The 21,878-nt window shown below is 38.8% G+C and overlaps 1 protein-coding gene across 6 annotated transcripts in view; it reads left to right on the plus strand.

The window, feature by feature from the left end:
• STN1 (STN1 subunit of CST complex) overlaps window positions 1-21,878 on the plus strand; it is a 43,156-nt gene that overhangs the window by 13,780 nt on the left and 7,498 nt on the right. For 2 of the 6 annotated variants that reach the window (XM_067465850.1, XM_060768337.2), the window contains exons 2-8: window positions 5,416-5,477; window positions 7,164-7,372; window positions 8,589-8,684; window positions 11,780-11,851; window positions 14,425-14,586; window positions 15,839-15,950; window positions 17,116-17,275. In XM_067465850.1, coding sequence (XP_067321951.1) covers window positions 7,240-7,372; window positions 8,589-8,684; window positions 11,780-11,851; window positions 14,425-14,586; window positions 15,839-15,950; window positions 17,116-17,275 — 735 coding nt within the window. In that variant the 5' untranslated portion in view covers window positions 5,416-5,477; window positions 7,164-7,239. Of the gene's footprint in view, window positions 1-5,415; window positions 5,478-7,163; window positions 7,373-8,588; window positions 8,685-9,637; window positions 9,914-11,779; window positions 11,852-14,424; window positions 14,587-15,838; window positions 15,951-17,115; window positions 17,276-21,878 lie in introns of those variants that run through there. The other 4 variants (XM_060768341.2, XM_060768339.2, XM_067465851.1 and 1 more) reach the window with 4 other exon arrangements.

Below are 21,878 nucleotides of genomic sequence, written 5' to 3' on the forward strand. Positions count from 1 at the left end.
CTTAATGAGTTCAAGTCCCCAGGGCCAGATCAACTACACCCCAGAGTATTGAAGGAACTAGCGGAAGTCATTTCGGAACCATTGGCAACCATCTTTGAGAGTTCTTGGAGAACGGGAGAAGTTCCAGCAGATTGGAGGAGGGCCAATGTGGTCCCAATCTTCAAGAAGGGAAAAAAGGATGACCCAAACAACTACCGACCGGTCAGCCTCACGTCGATACCGGGCAAGATTTTGGAAAAGATTGTTAAGGAAGCGGTCTGCAAACACTTAGAAACAAATGCAGTCATCGCTAATAGTCAACATGGATTTATCAAAAACAAGTCATGCCAGACTAATCTGATCTCTTTCTTCGATAGAGTTACAAGCTGGGTAGATGCGGGGAATGCCGTGGATGTAGCGTACCTGGATTTCAGTAAGGCCTTCGACAAGGTCCCCCATGACCTTCTGGCAAGGAAACTAGTCCAATGTGGGCTAGGCAAAACTACGGTGAGGTGGATCTGTAATTGGTTAAGTGGACGAACACAGAGAGTGCTCACTAATGCTTCCTCCTCATCTTGGAAAGAAGTGACAAGTGGAGTGCCGCAGGGTTCCGTCCTGGGCCCGGTCCTGTTCAACATCTTTATTAATGACTTAGATGAAGGGCTAGAAGGCATGATCATCAAGTTTGCAGACGACACCAAATTGGGAGGGATAGCCAATAGTCCAGAGGACAGGAGCAGAATTCAAAACGATCTTGACAGATTAGAGAGATGGGCCAAAACTAACAAAATGAAGTTCAACAGTGACAAATGCAAGATACTCCACTTTGGCAGAAAAAATGAAATGCAAAGATACAGAATGGGGGACGCCTGGCTCGAGAGCAGTACGTGTGAAAAAGATCTTGGAGTCCTCGTGGACAACAAGTTAAACATGAGCCAACAATGTGATGTGGCGGCAAAAAAAGCCAATGGGATTTTGGCCTGCATCAATAGAAGCATAGTGTCTAGATCTAAGGAAGTAATGCTACCCCTCTATTCTGCTTTGGTTAGACCACACCTGGAATATTGTGTCCAATTCTGGGCACCACAATTCAAGAGAGATATTGACAAGCTGGAATGTGTCCAGAGGAGGGCTACTAAAATGATCAAGGGTCTGGAGAACAAGCCCTATGAGGAGCGGCTTAGGGAACTGGGCATGTTTAGCCTGAAGAAGAGAAGGCTGAGAGGAGATATGATAGCCATGTATAAATATGTGAGAGGAAGCCACAGGGAGGAGGGAGCAAGCTTGTTTTCTGCTTCCTTGGAGACTAGGACGCGGAACAATGGCTTCAAACTACAAGAGAGGAGATTCCATCTGAACATTAGGAAGAACTTCCTGACTGTGAGAGCCGTTCAGCAGTGGAACTCTCTGCCCCGGAGTGTGGTGGAGGCTCCTTCTTTGGAAGCTTTTAAGCAGAGGCTGGATGGCCATTTGTCAGGGGTGATTTGAATGCAATATTCCTGCTTCTTGGCAGGGGGTTGGACTGGATGGCCCATGAGGTCTCTTCCAACTCTTTGATTCTATGATTCTATGATTCTGTTTGGACCTAGGCATCTTTTAAAGAAATAATTTGGTTCTGATGGGACCAGCCATGCCTAAGAGCTTTAGAGCAGCCATTCTGATTCTCCAGCTAGGAAAGGAGAGCCGGCTGGATGGGTAGGGCAGGGCAGGGCAGGCCTGCCATTTGCTCTAAAATCCATGAAAATGCCCTCTAGGGCATTTCTCTTTTGAGGGAAAATTGATTTTGTATAAGAGCATGTGCAATGGGTTTATGGCCCTTCATGGTTTGAGGGCCATCGTCTTATAAACTTGCCCACCCCTGGAACAAATAAACATAAGAGTTGGTGTGAAAAACATTCATTCTGTCTCTCTCCTTCAGTCTCTCCCCACACACACTTTGATTTGACAGACTGGTTTGTCCATTCCCTGTTGTGAAACCACTCTCTGTTTTTCAGTGATTTTTTTATTTGAGCCTAACTACTTATCTAATTTTAATCTCATTGTAGAGTGAAAAAGCAGGGTATAAATAAACATTATAATAACAACAATAGTAATAGCTTATTCTTTTATCTGCCTTTCAACTTCTCTTATATTTCTTACCCATGTCCTTTCCATCCCATTCTGATTTAACACCTTGTCGATTCTAATACATGTGCGTTTACGCATTCTAATATGAGCTAATTTGCCATCAAGCCTATATAGAGCAGAGACAATCTAATTAGTTCTGGATCTAATTTGTTATGACATATTTTTGTTTTTCTTTCGGGATATGCTCTGTGCATTTTGAATATCAAGAATAATAAACATTCTCTAGACACAGGAGTATTAATTGTAAAATGTTTTCAAAGAATGATTGGATTTCTGGCTGTTTTATTATCCCTTTGCCCTAAGTAATGCTTATTTGCCAATGCTGCTAATGCATCTGGGTCATTAGTGGATTCTTCACCTAGCTAAAGGACTCAAGTCCCATTGGTTTCATAACTTGCCAGTTTTCTTAGGAAGAAAGAGGAAGTACCCCCTGGGAAGAGCCCTTGTTATGTCACTCCAGTCCAATTAAACAGACAGAATGGATCAGAATAATAAATGGAAGTTTGCATGAAAGAGCCACAGGTTTCTTTAGAAACAGATACATCACTTAAGTATATACTGCTAAACTGTAAAACGAAGTGTGCCTCACAATACCATAGTTTCTACCCTTTACTGCAAAGCATTTGGCTGAATGTGTTCAATGCTTTAATTTTGGGAATAGGAAAGAGTAGGTGTATCCCGCCTTTCTCAATTCTGAGCAACTCAACATTCCTTTCAGAAGACTACTCGGAAGGTCTGTCATATGATCACATACTCTTAAAACCAGAAAGGAGCCTTGTGCCATCTTAAAGACAAAGCATCTCTTTATTCTTTTGCCGCAGGACTCCTTATTGTCTGTTCCACTTAACCATCAGCTATTCCTAGTTGGAGAGCAGTACTTATTACATGAAAATGATCCTTTTGAGTGCTTTGTGGTTTCAAGTAATTTTATGGTCTGCTGCCTCATGTCTTTTTGTGAAAAACCAAAAAGCTAAACAACTATCTTTCATACCAAAGATAACAAAAATGCTTTTTGGGAAAAAATTATGCCAATAGTTTTATTTTAATTGTTTGTATTTTACAGACTGTATTAGGCCTATACTTAAGCCAGACCATTAGCAAACATTAGTAGTTGCTGGGTTGTAGGTTTTTTCGGGCTATATGGCCATGGTCTATAGCCCGAAAAACCTACAACAACCCAGTGATTCCGGCCATGAAAGCCTTCGACAATACGTTAGTAGTTGCATTGTCTTGGCCTATGTTAACTCTTCCAGTAAGTATATTCACAGTATAAATCAAGAAGGTACTGTTTCTGCTCTGGTAAATGTTTAAAGTAAAACATTTCATATTGCCTTAGGTCACAAATCTGCCCCCACATACAGTACCTGTGTTTTCAGTTCATTGTTGCAGCAATTTATTTTGATGTGAGTGCCAACTTTGCCAAATAGGATAATAATTTAGTAATAGAAAGAAAGAGGTAAATAGAGAGTGAGAAAATAGGAGTTTGTATTTATGTGCCATGAGCTGCGTGAGACTGTTCCTTTTTGTTTGTTTGTTTATTTATTTATTTATTTACAGTATTTGTATACCGCTTTTCTCACCCCGAAGGGGACTCAAAGCAGTTTACATATAAGTAATGGCAAAATTCAATGCCAGTACAAACAATTACAATTATACAGTACAATTAGACATAAATCAAGTTAAAAGCAGTACATCCACAAGCACTAAACAATAATTAAAACAATAAAACAGTCGTCCGCTGAATCGCCGTTCCAGTCATTGTCTATCTGAAATGCTCTATACATTTACTTCTACTGCCCGAAGGCCTGGTCCCAAAATCATGATTTTAATTTTTTTCTAAAAGCCAGGAGGGAGGGAGCAGATATTACTTCATTTGGGAGTGTGTTCCATAGGCGGGGGGCCACAGCCGAGAAGGCCCTGTTCCTGTTCCGCAGCTTTGCAACATTCCTATATTTGCATAAGTGATGGCAGACACCATTCTCCATAAAGGTGCACCCGTCCTTCTACCCTCTCTACCATGGCACTTGTTTCTGGCCTTTTTGAATGCTTGGGTGGGAAAATGGTGGTGGCAGCCTAGGGCAGCTATCCTCCCAAGCCCACGTCAGTGCTTTCTCCTCCTATAATTTTGACCTCAAAATTGCCCTCAACTTATACACAAGTATATATTGTAGATCTGCAGTCTTAGTGGATGTATAGTAGAGAAAGGTGCTCTGATACTGTTCTGCACCAACTAAAATTTAGGGGCAAATTTATTGGCAGTTTCAGAGGTGGCCAATCCAGAGTGGTTCAGCTCCTAGTACCCTGTCTGGCACTAAACTCCAGAATATTGCCCAGTCTTTCTATATCAGGTCACAGCTCCATGTTTTCTTTCATATTTAAGAATTTGGCAGTTAGATTCTGTATTTCTGTAATTTACATCAAGTGTTAATTCACCTTGAAGGGTAGTCATAATAATAACAACTTTATTTCTACCCCGTCACCATCTCCCCAAAGCTGGTAAATCGGGTGGGATTGCTGGGAGTTGTGGGCCAAAACACCTGGGGACCCACAGGTTGAGAACCATTGCCTTATACTGTGTGTTTGCAGTAAACACTGAAATCTTTCCATTCAGTCCATGTAGTATAAAGACCCCCACCATAGCCCACAGTGTTGGGGTTGCCCATGTAGTTCAAAGACCCCACCTTTATTGTATTCAATGGTGGGATAAAGAGTAGAGCAATAAAGTGTGAAAACCCCACATGTGGTGGCAGTAGTAGGATTACTGAAAAGTTAACCCTACATTTGGTGAAGGCAGCAATGGGATATAGCTGTCTGGCTTTATGTTTTGATTATCTGTGTCTTCTCTATTTCTTCCTTTTTTAAAAGAGGGTCTCGTTTGATAAAGATCTTGGTCCTTTTTATACCTTTGTGGTATATTGCTTGGACCTAATCAAGGTCTTAAGTAACAATGGATTTTTGTTACTCTCTTATTGCTTCCAACAATAAAGGGTACTAAGTTAGAAAAGAAGGTCAACACAAATGATGTCTGCACTTCCTGCCGGTCAAAGGATGGTTTTGTAACACATGGAGAGCACGGCAAGGGTTAGACTAATTAAATGAAAGTTCTGGAGAGAATGAAAGTCATGTTGTGTTAGAAATGACACTCTAGTGCTTATTGCGACTAATGATAAAATGTTGTCATTCAGGATAATAGCAACTGTACCAGATTATAGGATTTTGGACAGTGGGGTGCAAAGCACACTGTGACCAGAAGGGGTCCTTGCTTGAATTCTACTTCTCATTTTAACCTTCCTTTTATTAACTTCACAGGTTTCCTGACCCTCATTGCTGATCCTCAGACTTTACATTTGCCAATTAATGGTGTCCATAAGGTACAAACTACAGCACTGCTTATTTCTCTTTTCTTAATAGAGAGAAGTGGTGATTTATGTTGTTTGAGCAGTTAACCAAGATCCAATTAGGATGCTGTTTGTCTTTGACATTGGGAAGAAGCCTAAACGTGCCCCTCTCTGCACTTTCTGTGTGCTGATTTTTCAGTGTCTTGTTCTTCTGTATCCTTAATGATTCTGTCTTTAATGTGGATCACAACAATTTGTTTGCCAATCTACATGGATTCTATTTTAAATAGTCAGCTGCTTTTAGGATATGTGTAGTACACATGCTGATGTTTAGGAACAATTTAGATTTTTTTTCCTTAGGAAAAGACCAGTAACCCCCCCCCCCCCCCCATCTATCTATCTATCCATCTATCTGTTATTGAGATTCAAGACATATTTGCCCAGTTACCTGATGGTTTTTAATATATCGGTAAACTCTAATATATTGTCTATTGTCACCACTGCTTGAGTCAATTCATCGAGTTCCCATCCTTTAAAAAAATAGTTCAAGCATAATTCAAAGAAGAATTATGGAAATAATTAATTGATTGTGTTTATGATCTCTGTAGTCTCTGTGTGTTTTATTTTACCATGGTCTGGCTTCGGAACTATGAAAATAAATCTTCTTGTTAATCTTTCTATGTTTTGTTTTGTTTTAGAAGACTGGGCTAAACTTATATTACCCGCTAAACATTGTGTGTGTACACACACAGAGCATACATCATTCCTATAAAGGCCAGCCATATGAAACCAGGATACACATATCTAATAGCAAACTAGATGAAAAAAATACTTTAAAAACCCAACATTTCAAAAATACAGCATTTGCAAGATAATCAGTGAGGTTGTTCAGCCAGCAGGCTTCCTGAATACATGTGATTTTACCAGACATCTGAAAAAAGGATAACAAATTATTTATGCCTCACAGATTTCATTTGATAGACTATTCCTTAAAATGCGTACCACTGTAGAAAAAGCATAGCTTTTCTATCTAAATTTACAAAGTCATGGGCCCTGTAATTAGGTTTCTATTGATGAAAAGAACACACAGGAAAGATGTCATAACACATTCAATTGAATACTTCTCAAAAACGTGCTTACTTTCTTTTCATCCTATGTCTGTTTTTTTTTATATAGTGTTTTTGTTCCTAGCAGGACATTTATTTTCTGAATTGAATGTTTTGCAGTAGGAAAAAAAAAACCTGAGTGAATTATATTATTGAAGTTCTTGCATCTTTCTGGTGTTTCCTATCATTGTCATTTCTCTAGGGCAGTGTTTCTCTTTGAGCTACAGCAAAATAAGCAGTTATACATTTCTGTTGACTATTAGCTGAGAGCCAGCATGATTTAGTGCTTTGAACATTGAATTATGGCTCTAGAGACCAGAGCCTGGATTCTCACTTAGCCAGTGGGATATCTTGGGCAAGTTGCACTCTCTCAGCCTCAGAGGAAGGCAAAAGCAGTTCCTCTCTGAACAAACATTGTTAAGGAAATCCTGTGATAGGTTTACCTTGGAGTCGCCATAAATTGGAAACAACTAAAAGGCAACAACAAGAGTAATTTGCTATAGTATTTCAATTCTGCTGTTGTTCACTGTTTTTGTTGTATCTATGGATTTAGATTAAGACATTGTTTCATTTTAATATCTTATTTTGTATCTATTCCGCCCTCCGTTTTAAGACTGACAATTATTTCATCTGAAGCTCTGCTGCCATTGATTGATTCAGGATCTTCATGACGGATTGTTCGCTTCTAAATGTCTGCCACAGCTACAGATTCAGAAGTAGAGGTCCCATCAGTATTATGGGGCTTGAATCCTATATTTTCAGCCTTTGCAAGATTGTACATAAAGGACATATTAGAAATGAAGCAGTCTAAACAGGTGCCAGGTAGGTGGCGAATAAGTGGGTGCATAAAAATGTTATTAGTTTTTAATGAAAAACCTGGCTTTCCCTCCTTGGTTGCTTTCGTCAATGGGAAAAAGATGGCGGGCAAGCTTGGTAGCTGATGTAAACAAGATGAGTTTTTCTGTAATTGAGATGCTGAATATTTTTATTAATTTAACTATTAAGAATTTTTAAAGAGGGAAGAGGGAGCAAGAATCCAGTTTTTAAACAACATTCATTAAATATTCTGACTTTCCTGTGTCAGCATGCACCACACCTGGTTCCCCCCCCCCCCCCCCCGTGTTGCTAAAAACAGTGTGCTTTGTTTCATTTCCTGTGCTGTTTTGGACAGTATCACACATATCTATTCCATGGAAGCCTATGGCTCTCATTTATTCCACTTGTACCTTGCACCTATCAGCATAAAGGAATTGTTATAAAGCAAACTACAAAAAAGTGAGCAGAAAGTCTTAACATTTCATGTATTTTTCACCCAGTTATTCTCTGGCCATGTTGATGAGCAGCAGAAGTGCTGTTCTGATCTCAGTAAAATGTGGGAAACCAACTGAGGAGTATCTTACTTTGAGCAAACAGAATTAAGCCTCTGCCATAAACCAAAGGCCTCAGCCCACTTCTGAAATGACTGAGTGGGTGGACTGGTAGATATGAAACAGGTGCCTCATAGAAATACTTCCGCAGTCATCTGCATTGCGTGCTGCTGGACACAAATAATTTGTTATATGTGATACATTTAAATTGTATTTTAAATGAGAGAAATAGGCGCTTTAGTTTTCTCATGGGATGGTAATACAAGAAAGTAGAATATTTTCAATCAGGGCTTTCCCAGTTACTGGAAGTATGTTTGAGTAAGTGCAGGAATGCACATTTTGGTTGAATAAGATTGAAGACATCTATATGTGACGTGAACACAGTAAATTCCTAAACTTCTAAAGTTCACCAGACAAATGGGGGACCAGATCAGACTATGATATACCATTCTGTCTTCAAGCATAATTTGGAAGATGCAAGTTCAATCCTTTGATCAAAAGCTGATGCCAGTGTTTAAGTATTTTGATTTAAGCATTAAGCAGACACATAGTGCAAATAGTTGAAGTTAACTAACTGCAAGTTCTTTAGTGATTGTGATGGATAAAATTTTAAAGAAAGAATTGAAGGAGTTCAAACAAACATATAAAAACAGTGTTTCTCATCTTTCTAGGTATATTCTTTTATAACAGGCATCCAGTAAAGCAAGTGGATATTCTTGGAACTGTGGTTCTAATAAAAAAACGTGATGCCTTCCATACTTATGGTGGTAAGTAATTCTCATTGCTGTCATCATCTTTTTCTATTCCTAGTAGCTATTAATATAATAGTTAGAGAATCCATGTTTGATTAAACAGCTGATATATGTAAAGAAGAAATGAAAAAGCTTATATACGTTTTAATGATCCATAGCATGGACTTGCATTCAACCCAGTATTAACATATATTTGCAAATTGCTGTGTGGCTTTCTGTAAACATTCAAACCATGATATTATGCTAGAGTTCAATGCCTGTAAGACCGTTGCAGTTTAGAGAAATGCATTCCCAAGTGAGCGTAGAATTGCAACCTTACTTTCTTAAAATATTTCAACTCAGAGTGTCTCAGCTATTATTTCAGGAAGAGTAGATCTACACTGAACCTTTCATAAAGGTTCTTTTTCCTCCAAATATATAGAGCCAGAAGACCAAGCTGTACAAGGTTCTCTCATAAGTGAGATGCAAGAACCATTCCTGTGTGTAGCAAACAGATCATAAATGTGCCAGACTGCTCCATTCCAAATTTTTCCACTTCTTTGGAACTTCTCACTAGAAAAAATGAAAAGCCAAGCAACAAAACACTGCTCTTAATTTTTTTTGAAGAGTTATCTAAATCCTTTACATGCACAAGTATGCATGCACAAGTCTCAGACCATTGGGCCATGGAGCCTTTTATTGGCCCATGGAGCCTGCCAACACATATTCACAGTCAAAAAGAGATAGTGTACATGCAATCACTTCCATGTACATCCAAAAATAGAGCCTGAGAAGCTGGTTGTATGGTTGCCCATTCCTGGGCAGAAATGCTTCTGTTATTCTTTTTAAAAGAGTGGTTTGTTGTTGTATCTTCCTATTTTTGAAAAGAAAAGCTACGCCTGAATTTTCTTCTTATCTGTTTCTTGTCATCTGCACTTTTCCCATCAACTCCCAACATAGTGATCTCTTTCCTATATGTTATCTTCCAGGTAAGAACATAAAGGAAAGATCAGACGAGTTAAATGCCACATATTCAAAGTGAAGTTAATAAAAGAGTCAAGTTTTCTCTTCTCCTTAGGACTGCGCTCCTTCCTGTTTCTTTCTTTCCCCATGTCCAAACTATTCTTAGCTGCCTTCTCAGGCTCTGTGCCAAGTGACTCCTCCCTGCCCTAACCAGAAGCAGGCTGAGTTAGCCAAAATGAGTGGCAACTTCCACTTACGCCTTTCAGTTGAAACTGAGGCCATGCCAGCAGGGAAGCTAATTGGTGAGTGTTGCATGAGCTGGATCTAGCCTACTGAGGCATGTTACACTCCTATGCTTAGAAGGAAATTGCAGAAAGGAGGGTTTACTTTCTGTACTGAAAATTCTAGATTTATTCTAGATCTAAAATTTATATTTATCAAAGGAGGTTGCCTATTTCAAGCTCTGATTGTTCATCAGTACATGGTTCACATTGACAATAAGCACACATTTACTAGATAATACATGGCCCAATAAACCAAGTATCCATTTGTTATTTTGATCAGTGACTGATTTGTAAATGAGGAAAATTACAATAATGCAGGTCAATAGTGTCACAAGTCTAAAAGGTATCATAAGCACTTGGGGAGAAAGTATGCACAGGAAGTATTCTTCAATTGGATATTGAAGAATGATAATTCAATATCATAAATCCTAAATATTTAAAATCAGAGCCCTTTTTTCTGCTATTCAACCCTCTGTGATTTCTCTTCAGACAGTAGCCAGTGCCAACTACTGTTGTCCCTACAATTTATATATTAAATGAATATATTTCTTGCCTATTTATCTATTTACTGTATTTATATATTGCTTTTCTCAACCTCGAAGCGGACTCAAGGTGGCTTACAGATAGGCAACAATACAATGCCTTAAGAAAAGATACAAATAAAATAAACATTTAAATTAAATTAAGATCAAAATTCAAATACATTAAAACATTTAAAAAACATTACAATCACTATAAAACCACACTATCCACAATATCCACAGCAGTAATTTCACATAATTCCAGTCCATCTATTGCACTATAATTCTTCTCTGAAGGCTTGATCCCAGAGCCATGTTTTCATTCTCTTTCTGAAGGTCAGGAGGGAGTGGGCTGATCTAATATAACTGGGGAGGGAGCCAAGGGGCCACCACTGAGAAGGCCCTGTCTCTCATCCTCACCAGTTGCACCTGCAAGGAAGGTGAGACTGAGAGCAGGGCCTCCCCAGACGATCTTAATCTCTGAAGTGGTTCATAGGAGGAGATACGTTTGGACAGGTAAGCTAGGTTGGAACTGTTTAGGGCTTTATAGGCTAACGCCAGCACTTTGAATTGTGCTCAGTAACAGATAGGCAGCCAGTGGAGCTGACACAACAGGGGAGTTGTGTGCTCCCTGTCCGCCGCTCCGGTGAGCAATCTGGCTGCAACCCGTTGGACCATTTGGAGCTTCCAAACAGTCTTCAAATGCAACTCCACATACCTGTTTTGGAAGATGTAATCAGTGTTGGAGGATTCAAAAAATAATTTATATGTCATGATTGTATTTCTGCATATAATAGAATGCAAATTATGTGCATTCTGTTATATACAGAAACACATGACGTAGACAGCAAAGACAAGAAAAGGCACAAGTTCATGGCAATAAATTAAGATGAATTAAAGAAATCAGTTAGAAGAATAGCAACATTCATATGCTGTATAATTTTTATCTTGGAGCAAGGAGGGTCTTATGCCAAATGTCAAATAGTAAATTTGTCAAAAATTAATTTTTGTCTCACACTTTTATCTCGGGTTATTCCCATCTCAGCTCTTCATATGCAAACTCATCCACCAGCCACCATGTCAAGGGTGAACAAGGAAGTGTTTTAGACAATATGTGTTTTTCGTGTCAGATCACCAACTTTCAATCATTTGATATTCTGAAGTAGAAAATAACAATTGAAATTGGGAAAGCAGATGGGAGATTTCTGATAGCTATTGAAGATACATTTTAGTCCTTAGGTATAAAATACTGACAATGATGAGCAAAATGTAGATGTGCCCTGATAAAATGACAGATCTGTGTGGTATTGTTCTGTGTTCCGGAAAGGCAACCCTTCACTAATTTGCTGCCTTTCTCTTCTAGTGGATGATGGCACAGGGGTTATAAGCTGCACCTGCTGGAAAAATTCACTGGCAGAACAGAAATCTTTGTCAGGTAATATCTGGCAGAACGGAAATCTTTATTCAAATCTGCGACTACTTGCCTTCAATTTTAGTGTTCAGAATATTTATTAGAATATCTGGTCTAGGTTGTGTTCAGATTCCTATTGAATTTACCCGTTTGTCTTTTTCATATTTTTCCACTTCAATGTATTCACATGAAAAGATAAACAAATAAGTGCAGCAACCAGTTATTCAGAACTAATGACCCTGCCTTTTAGCTGATGTTTTAACTCAAGTCTTCAGTCTAACCATAGATGCTTTCTTTATTACAGCTCCTAGTGTAGCTGCTTCCCCTTTACAGAGGGAGACTTAAAAAAATGAGGGCATATGTGTTCACAAATAGATCTGCCAAACCTTGGCCAATAATTTGAGATATGTGTTGTCGAAGACTTTCATGGCCAGAATCACTGGGTAGGGTTTATGTATCTGTGGAATGTCCAGGGTGGGAGAAAGACCTCTTGTCTGTTTGAGCCAGGAAGCAGCCAAGCTTTGAAGCTGCAAGGCTATTCAGTGCTAATCAAGGTGATCAATTGCAACATTAACACAGACGAGTTCTTTCTCCCACCCTGGACATTCCACAGATATATAAACCACACTTGCCTAGTTTTCAACAAACCTCACAACCTCTGAGGATGCCTACCATAGTCGTGGGTGAAACGTCAGGAGAGAATGCTTCTGAAACATGGCCATACAACCTAGAAACTCACAGCAACCCAAATTGAGATGTCTTAGTTTCTTTTGAATGCAGCAGGTTCTGCTTTTTCTTCCCACTTGGGGAATTCATTGTAAGGATTTTAGTGGGGTTTTTTTTTTCATTTTCTCTTAACAATAACAACATTTTATTTTTAGCCCACCCTCTCTCCCCAATGGGACTCGGCTCTTTACATTTTGATGTTCATGTAGATGTCTGTCCCCAAGTAATACATTTTTGTTTGTATAAAAAGAATATTATTCTGTGCTTCAGACTTCAATGGAAGTGACATTCTCCTGCTGTCCTAAAACACCTACTACACGACATGAACATATTTCACCTGTTTTGCCCCACTCTCCAGATTCAATCAGTTGTAAAGGGAAGGCAGTGTTGCATGGTTTTAGAACATACCAGCACATAATCACATAGAGCCTTTGTCCTGATGATTACCTGTCTTGAACCCATTAAGCTTTATTTCTTCTATTCTTAGACCACTTCCTTTTACTACAGCCCTCCCTTGCAGTCTACAGTTGTACATCTACTTATGGTGTACAGAAAATAATATCAATTAAAAATAGTGGCACTGTTTTTCAGTTCAAAGTTACCATCAAAACCTTTGTCAAAACACAACTTAAATCAGACAACCAAATCTGAATTACATCAGTATGTTCAGACACATAGAAACTTAAAGTTACTTTCAATTATGTAGGAAAAATGAAAAAATTAAATGTAGACATCTCCTGTTCTTTTACATTGACTAAAATCTAAAACATAGTGTCTATAAAAGTCCTCAAAGGAGATGCAGAATATTCAGTAGTTAGCATGTTCTGAGAATTTGTTCGGGTGGTCATTTTCTCAGATTGCAGCAATTAAAGCTCATGCAGCTCAAGACCCAATGACTGAATTTTAAATAAGGAACTAATAAGCATGACATTCTGTCAGACTGTATTTGTTGCTTGACAGGCACTGAGGGGTAGCTTTTGTTTTGCTTCTAATACAAGCAAAGGTCTTTTTATTTTGAGTGAGATGTGCTAAGGATTTTAATTTTGATAGTTTTCTTGAGGTTTGAATTGTAAAACAGTAGCATGACATTTTAAAGAGGCACTTATAGTAGTTACATTTACGTTCTGTTAAAAGTTTTATACTTTCATCGAAACAGAGGATATAATATAACTATCATATTTCCTTGATGTCTTCTTCCATCCTTAGGAAATGCTTAGCAGAATTGCTAGTTGAGTTCCCTCCCTATTGTCTTTTCTGCTTATATCAAATACTCTTTGTATACAGCTGGGCCTTTGTCAACTGATCTTTTTTGGATGAGCAGTATTATTTTTTATTTGATTCTGAGATCCACCTTTTTTCTCATATAAACATATCTAAAAATAGGTTAATCTTAGAATCAAAAGTGTGTTCTCTCCCTCCCCCCCCCCCCCCCCCCCCCAGTGTGTTTGTATTGCACAAATGACAGAATGATAGGATGCATTATTGCATTTTAGAAAATAAGATTACGGAGGGAGGCAATTAATTTGCAGTGGCAACTTTCTTCAATTTTGCAATGAGTCTTTTTTTGCTGGGTTACAGACATAGTAACTGGGGCCTTCAGAATTTTCTTTTATTTCTCCCCCACTCCCCCATTACTTTGTTTGCTTTTGTCTGTGATGCTGCTTAAAGTTATCTTAATAAGACTTTATGCAAGGAGGCAGTTTGCAAGTGTATGAAAGAACAAAATAAGTATAGAGTCATAATATTGTATGCTTTTTAATATTCATGCCATGTTGGCCAACATCTGATCTCCAGGAAAATCTGGTTAGCTTTCCTATTCAAAATGTTGTGAATAAAGCAGTACCATGTGGTATCTATTTATTTCTCCACAGATTTTGAATCCTCTAGTTGTGGCTTGGATCTAATTGAACAAATAAGAAAGCTCCAAATGGCAGTTCACAAGAAAACAAATCCGGAAATTGGTGATCTTGTCAGAGTCCGTGGCTCCATTCGGGTATTCAGACAGCAGAGAGAAATCAATGCTTCTGTCTATTGTGAGTAGTTACTCTTTCAGCAATTTGCATTTTTATCTGACTTTTAAAGTCCCTATTATAATAACCACCTAAGTAACTGTTAGTATACCAAAATGTGCCAAGAATCGTTCTTTCAGAGCTGAGCCATTGTGAGTCTCGGATCAACATCATTGAGTACAACTGTGTACATCATCCAAGTCTCCTTGAGTGTTCTTAATGACAACATCCTGCACAGTTAAATCAGTAAGGTGACGGGGAAGGGGGGGGGGGGCAGCTTTCTAGAACCAGTCCTAGGAATTGAAATGCAAGGGGTTTTTTTGTGTCAGGAGTGACTTGAGAAACTGCAAGTCGCTACTGGTGTGAGAGAATTGGCTGTCTGCAAGGACATTGCCCAGAGGACGCACAGGCATTTGATGTTTTATCATCCTATGGGAGACTTCTCTTATGTCCCCACATGGAAGCTAAAGCTGAGATGGGATCTCACCCCACTCCCCGGATTCAAACCGCCAAACTGTCGGTCAGCAGTCCTGCCAGCACAAGGGTTTAATCCACTGTGCAAGTTGTAGTGTGTTCTCTTTCCTATCCACCACTACTTACTAAATTGTACATAGAATGCAGAATCATAGAAGCATAGAGTTGGAAGAGACCACAAGAGCCATTTAGTCCAACCCCTTGCCATGCAAGAACACACAAGTAAAGCATGCCTGACAGATGGCTGTCCGGCCTCTGCTTATAAACCTCCAGAGAAGGAAATTCAACTGGACTCTTCAGTCAGCATATTCCACTGTTGAGCAGCTCTTACTGTCAGGAAAGTTCTTCCTAAAGTTTGGATGGAACCTTTTTTCCTGAAATTTGAATCCATTGCTTCATGTTCTAGTCTCCAGAGCAGCGGAAAAGAAGCTTGCCCACTCCTCAACATGACAACCTTTCAAATATGTAAACATGACTATTATGTCCCCTGTCTCGGCCTTGTTTTCTCCAAGCTAAACGTACCCAGCTCCCTATGCTGTTTCTCCTAGGGCTTGGTTTCCAGAAGCAGGCTCTGATATTTAAAGTTGTGAACCATTTGGGTTGTATTCCCCAGTATACAGCTGATACAGCAATGAGGAAGGAACGGGCAAAATCATATTTGAATATTCCTTGCCTATGCAAATCTAGTTAAATTCATGGGGTCACCATAAATTGCCAGATGATTTGAAGGCAAAAACACACTTGTGTGCACATATGCTGTTACAAATAGCAGCTCCCATTTATACTTCTCATTTCTTTCCAGATAAAGTTGATGATCCTGTGTATGAAGTTCAGATTGCAAGGCTGTTCGAGCTCCCACGTCTATATAGAGATATTTATGACAAGCCATTCCAGATCCCTGAGGAAACAAAGAGGTCAGTGAGATTATTTGAGAAAGTATGCTTTTGCATCAGGATGAGCAACTACAAAAATGTTGGAAACTTCACTGCCATCTCATGGGAACCTGACAACCCCATGTAACTTTGTAGTTGGTGTCCCTCCAATCTCCCCCTCCCCAAAAATGATCCACAGGGATTGCCAAAACTTCTGGAAGATATTGTAATTCATTGCACTGCATTTCAGGGCCTTTTTCGCAACTTCTCTTCCATTTTTCAAGCTAGATATGTATTTCTTCCAAACAGGAAAGAATCAAATGGAATTCCAATTTTCATTTTCTGGTACAAAAGGTTGTTGATACTTGATGGTGGAAGGGAGGTTGTAATGGGTCTATAGAGTCTTGGAGGAGAACTGCAAATGATCCATGACCCATACTTTCCTTGTCTTTGTTTTACAGCATGAGCTTGAATTCTAAACAAATAAATGAATCTGGACTTTTTGCTGGTATGGAAAGTTGTTATGATGAGGAAGGCATGAAGTTGGGATATAATCAGAGGCAGGAACAGGAATGTAATTTGCAAGGGATAACAAGCATGTGCCACACAACGGGAGTGAGTCAGATCTGTGTATTTGGTGAATGACCTATGTAGGGAACTGGACAAGGGAAGTATGTCCCTCTTCGTTCTGCTGTACCTCTTGGCTACTTTTAGTACCGTGGACTGTGAAGTTTTTCTGGGATGGACCTTGTCGGCATTGTTTTACAATGGTTCTCTTCCTTCCTGGAGGGGCAAACAGAGAAGACAATTCTGAGGAATTCTTGTTCAACCCCTTGGTCTTTGGTCTGTGGGACCCATCAGGGTTTTCTAATGGGGAGCGAGGGGCATTCAAATATTCCATAGTAAATCCACAGAGACTGAATTGAGAGCTTCAGAATAGCTATGGGTCTTTTTGTATTCCTTCTAGTGGAGTTGTGGTCCCCCCATAAAAGAAAACTTACTGTTGCTGGTAGTATATTGAAACTAGTTATAATATTCCATGCAAAATGTTTGTAAGGACAATTCCTGCTCAAATATTGTTTTGATTCTAAATCTTTGTATGACAAATATAAGTCATTTACATTTTTGAATCTAATATTATGGCAAGTGGGTCTGGGCGTCCTTCAGCGTTTTTTTCATGCATATTTAATTTATTTTTCATTGACAGCAGCCTAGGTGTGGCCAGCTTGTTTGGCTCTGTCGGTGTTCTAAGTGAAAATATAAGAGCTTTTCTATTGAGGAACAAGATTCAGAGCTTCTATAAGCAGGAATTGGAAACAGTGGAAGAGTTGGTAGATCTGATCAGACAGGGCACCACCGCTGAACAAGTGAGTAAAAGTGACTGTGTAAGGAATTGTTTTAATATCTGGTCAACAGAGATTTAAATCCTGTTTTAACTGTATTTATATGTGATTATTTTATGCTAATGATTTAATGTTTAATGTATTTATGGTCTGTAATGTTTATGTTTTGATGTGGCATCGAATTGTGCCAAGCTGTAAGCCACTCTCAGTCCCCCCCCCCCTTGGGGGTGAGATAGGGTGGGATAGAAATATAGTGAAGAAATAAATAACAAAGAATGTAAACAATAAGAATGAGTTAAATAATAATCTGTGCCATAATTTCTATCTTAAGGAAATTAATTTCTCACTAACTAATGGCAGAGTTTTATCTCCAGTCATGAGGACTAGAAAGGAATATCTTGAAAGGCAGCAAAAGCTTTGAATCTTAGGGAACCAGAAGAACAACTGAATTCCACATATGGCTTTAAATGTATGCAGTAAGTCCTGGAGGGAGTAAGTTTGTTAAAGCTGTAAAACTAACAAAATGAAGGAACTTAATAGTGTCTCTTAGCCTCCTGCGTTAACTTGCTTCTGTCAGAACTCTGTTGAGAAACTGTACTGGAGTGTGGGAGGTCTCCTCAAGACAATGCACCAGTTGAGGGACAGGGCTGGGGAGTTCTGAACTTAATTATGGCAGAGCAAAATAATTGGGTCCCAGAATATTAAAAAGATGAGACCTTTCTGTAGGAAATTATAAAGTCTATGATGACATCTGCTCTGTATTACACATTCTTCTTGGACATTCAGAGAAAAAAACTTGGAAAGGGGGAATGGGGAAGGTGGTAAGAGACTCCAAACTCTAAACTGTAATTGAAATCAGAGTTGTACATAAAGTAAGTGCTTGTTTCAGATTTGGACTGCTTTTCAATGTCGTGAGATGTCTGTGTTTCATTCGATTTGTGGTTAAATAGAAATGTGTTTATAAAGGATTCATAGCGTGCAGAGAATAAGGCCATGAGCCAGAAACCCACCTGGTGCAAATTTGAATAACTCCAGTCGATGTGAAATTATGTATACTGGCAGCAATTGAAGATCTGGGCTTTTCATACAGAATTGTATAAAATCCTCGCTGCAGTGTTACAATTAATAACAAACATTGGCATATAAACCTCTATCTCTTTAAATATGTTATAGGTAAATACTGAACTAAGAAGGAAAAGGAAATATCTTTCTTGGCATGTTTCCCATTTCTGCGTAGCTGCATTTTGTGCTTAAGATTATATTTTAGAGTCCTTGTGCTGTTGGAGGTTTAAATCCTTCCAAGACTGCTCACTGAATTAAAGTCACAACAGATCTCTTGCCTATTTATACAGGGTCCTTTGAACACCATCACAGGCTGGTTCCTGGCAACATTTGTTTTCATAAAAGAAATTTTTGTCACTGAATTTTAATAAAGCAGATAGGTTTGGATCTTAATTAGTACCCTGCTGCTCTGTGGCACAGAATATGTATAATAGTAACCGGAATCAGTTTCTCGAACTAGCTGCCATAATAAGTCATTCTGATGAAAGTTGAAGGTTCTTCCAAGCTATTCAACTCAGCAGTTAAAGGTCTATGCGCAACAGTTACCATGGTCACAAGGGAAGAGTGTTATTACAACCATGACAAATTCCCTTTGACTTCTTTAGCCCAATATTTTGAGTCATCATAATGGCAATCATGTAATGCACAGTTCTTAGAAGCCCTGCTTTAAAACTGCAGCTCAGTTAGATGGTTATTGCATAACTATAACAAGTCACATTCCTTTGTCTCAGTGACTTATTGGTAAAGTAATGATTTCCTGGAAACACCTTTTTCTTGAGTGATATACCTTGTTTTGGAGACATTTTCAAATATCCCTGAGAGGAATATCATTTTGTCTCCATTTCTGTATCAATAGGAGCCCCCGGTAGCACAGTGAGTTAAACTGCTGAGATGCTGAACTTGCTTACCGAAAGGTTGCAGGTTCAAATCCGGGGAGCGGCGTGAGCTCCCACTGTTAGCCCCAGCTTCTGCCAACCTAGCAGTTCGAAAACATGTAAATGTGAGTAGATCAATAGGTACCACTCAGGCGGGAAGGTAATGGCGCTCCATGCTGTCATGCTGGCCACTCGACCTTGGAGGTATCTATGGACAATGCCGTCTCTTTGGATGAGCGCCAACCCCCAGAGTCGGACACAACTGGACTTAATGTCAGGGGAAAACCTTTACCTTGGAGATTTTCATTCACTTAGATATTTGTTTCACAATAATATATTTCATTTTTCTAGCACCAGAAGATGTTGCATTATTAGACTTAGTAAAATGTGAACTATCACATGAGTGATATTACTTTTGAGCAACAGAGCAGCTCTGTGTTCAAATGGCCTCCCCTCAACCCCTATAAAGTCCATAATAGTTTGAGAAGTTCATTTTCGTATACATTTAGACCTTTGTCATGTGTGTACTTCCTTACTATGCATCTTAAGCACCAAGGCACTTAAGTGATAGCTCTTAACTTAACAAGGCCAAGAGCAAGAGGTTAAAAAAATCTTCAATACCGAAGCAAAGATAGGTAACAATTCTCATTAGATTGATACATTGCACGAATGTGCAGGGATATACACTGAACAGTATGTCAAAGAACTTAATTTAGCTAAGAAGTAACATTTTTCAAGCACTTGCTGGCACTTTTACTTTTTGCTTCATTGTTTGGATCTAAATTTTGAATCCTCTGTGTTGTTTATCTGGATTTTTTTTAAATTTTTCTCAGTACCATATTTTTTATCTGGATTTAAAAAAATTCTTAGAAGCATATTCTGGCAGTAAACATAACTAATACTGACATATATTTAGTGTAAAGTTTTATGTTTTTCTTTATAATTCTCCATTGGGGCCCTACATCAGCTAAGGTATTAAGCTGGTACTGTTGACTTTCAAATTAAGTTCCATTCCTTTATGTTTGTTGAGAGCAATAACTGATATAGTAGCTGGTGAATAAAATAAGACTACAGAGCATGGCTCAGTTTAAGTAAGATCTAAAACACCAAGGTTGGGTGACTGGCCTTGCATTTCTATATGGTTACTGGTTTGGATTCCTGGAACTGTCTGTTCTTTCTCTCCTTGTCTGCCTTTGAGTTCAACATGTAGTAATAGAGCTTCTCTTTTGGATTTCTTGCATTCTCAGAATCATGATAGCTTACTTCTTCTTTCTGCCTCTTTGTCACCTCTCAGATAAGCTCCCTGCACTTGAAATAGACTAAGCTGAACTCCTGTTGAGTTTCAAATCCAGCAGACAGGAGAACACTATAGTATAACTGAATTATCCCTTCTCCTTGCATGTCTGCTTTCCTTATAGAGAATCTACTGGGAAACAGCATGCTCTCTTGCATGTTAATGTCATCTAACCCACACTGAAGTTCATGGTCACAGTGCACAAGAAAAGACATTTCACGGCTTTCTGAGTGTTCTAGCATTAGCTGGGATCAAACAAGGATTACAGATCAAACTTTAAAAAAACAAAAACTCAGGTTTTCGAATTGCCCAATAACGTCTAGTAGTCCTTCATTCACTGTAATACTACAGTGTCACCTTTGTTGTCCTCACTCACTGTTTGTATACATGTGTGTCACACTGAGTAATTTATCTTTCCTTTTAATCAGCATGAATTCCTCTCTAGCTAAGACACAGCTTGAGTTCTCTGTCTATTTTAATTAGCTATTTACAATACAAAATACAACAAGAAGTACAGCAAAATGTAGAGAAAGGAAAAAAACTGAATAAAAACGGGGTTGTTAGTCACCCCAGCTGTAAATAAATATTAAACAAAAGCCTTGGCCCTGATAAAAATCTTCATCTATTTAGCCAACCAGTTATTCTCTGCTTCCACAGAAAAGGAAGTGAGTGTAAATTGCAGGAAGGCAAATCTGAAGAAAAACTTCTTTAATGTACGAAGAGCTGGATATTCTTTTCTATTGGTTAGAATAATAGAGTTGCAAGAGACCAAATGGGCCATCTAGTCCAACCCCCTGTCATGCAGGAAAGGCACAATCAAAGCACCCTCAACAGATGGCCATCCAGCCTCTGTTTAAAAGCTTCCAAGGAAGGAGCTCTCACCACACTCCGAGATAGAGAGTTCTACTGCTGAATACCTCTTACAGTCAGGAAGTTCTTCCTAATATTCAGGTGGAATCTCCTTTAAGAAGATAGGAGAAATCTTTTCCTTGGAAATATTTGAAGAGCCTGTTTGTAGGTGGAGGACTGATCTGGATCTTCCTTTCAGGGCTCATTTCTTAGTATGTTCTTATGTACATCAGAATTAATTTTGAAGTTTAGGTAAGCACACCTGACTTTTCAAGTTTTCCTGGTACAATTTTGTTACACTGGCAACCAATGGTGTTTGATACAATTTGATTGCTGTAGATCCTACTAAAGAGAAATAATTGTCAACAGATCCTAGACTAGGGATTGGAAAAGTGCAAAAATTTGAATGTATTGGTAACTAAGGGCTATAAGTTAATTGGAAGAAAATCAATACATGCCTTTGTAAGAGGCTTCTGATGTGTTTCAAAGGGAAACTTATTTATTGTGGCAAACATCTCTGCAGAATCTGTCAAGTGTGTGAGGTGTT

Source organism: Anolis sagrei, chromosome 3, assembly GCF_037176765.1.
Source record: "Anolis sagrei isolate rAnoSag1 chromosome 3, rAnoSag1.mat, whole genome shotgun sequence".
Taxonomy (NCBI): domain Eukaryota; kingdom Metazoa; phylum Chordata; class Lepidosauria; order Squamata; family Dactyloidae; genus Anolis; species Anolis sagrei.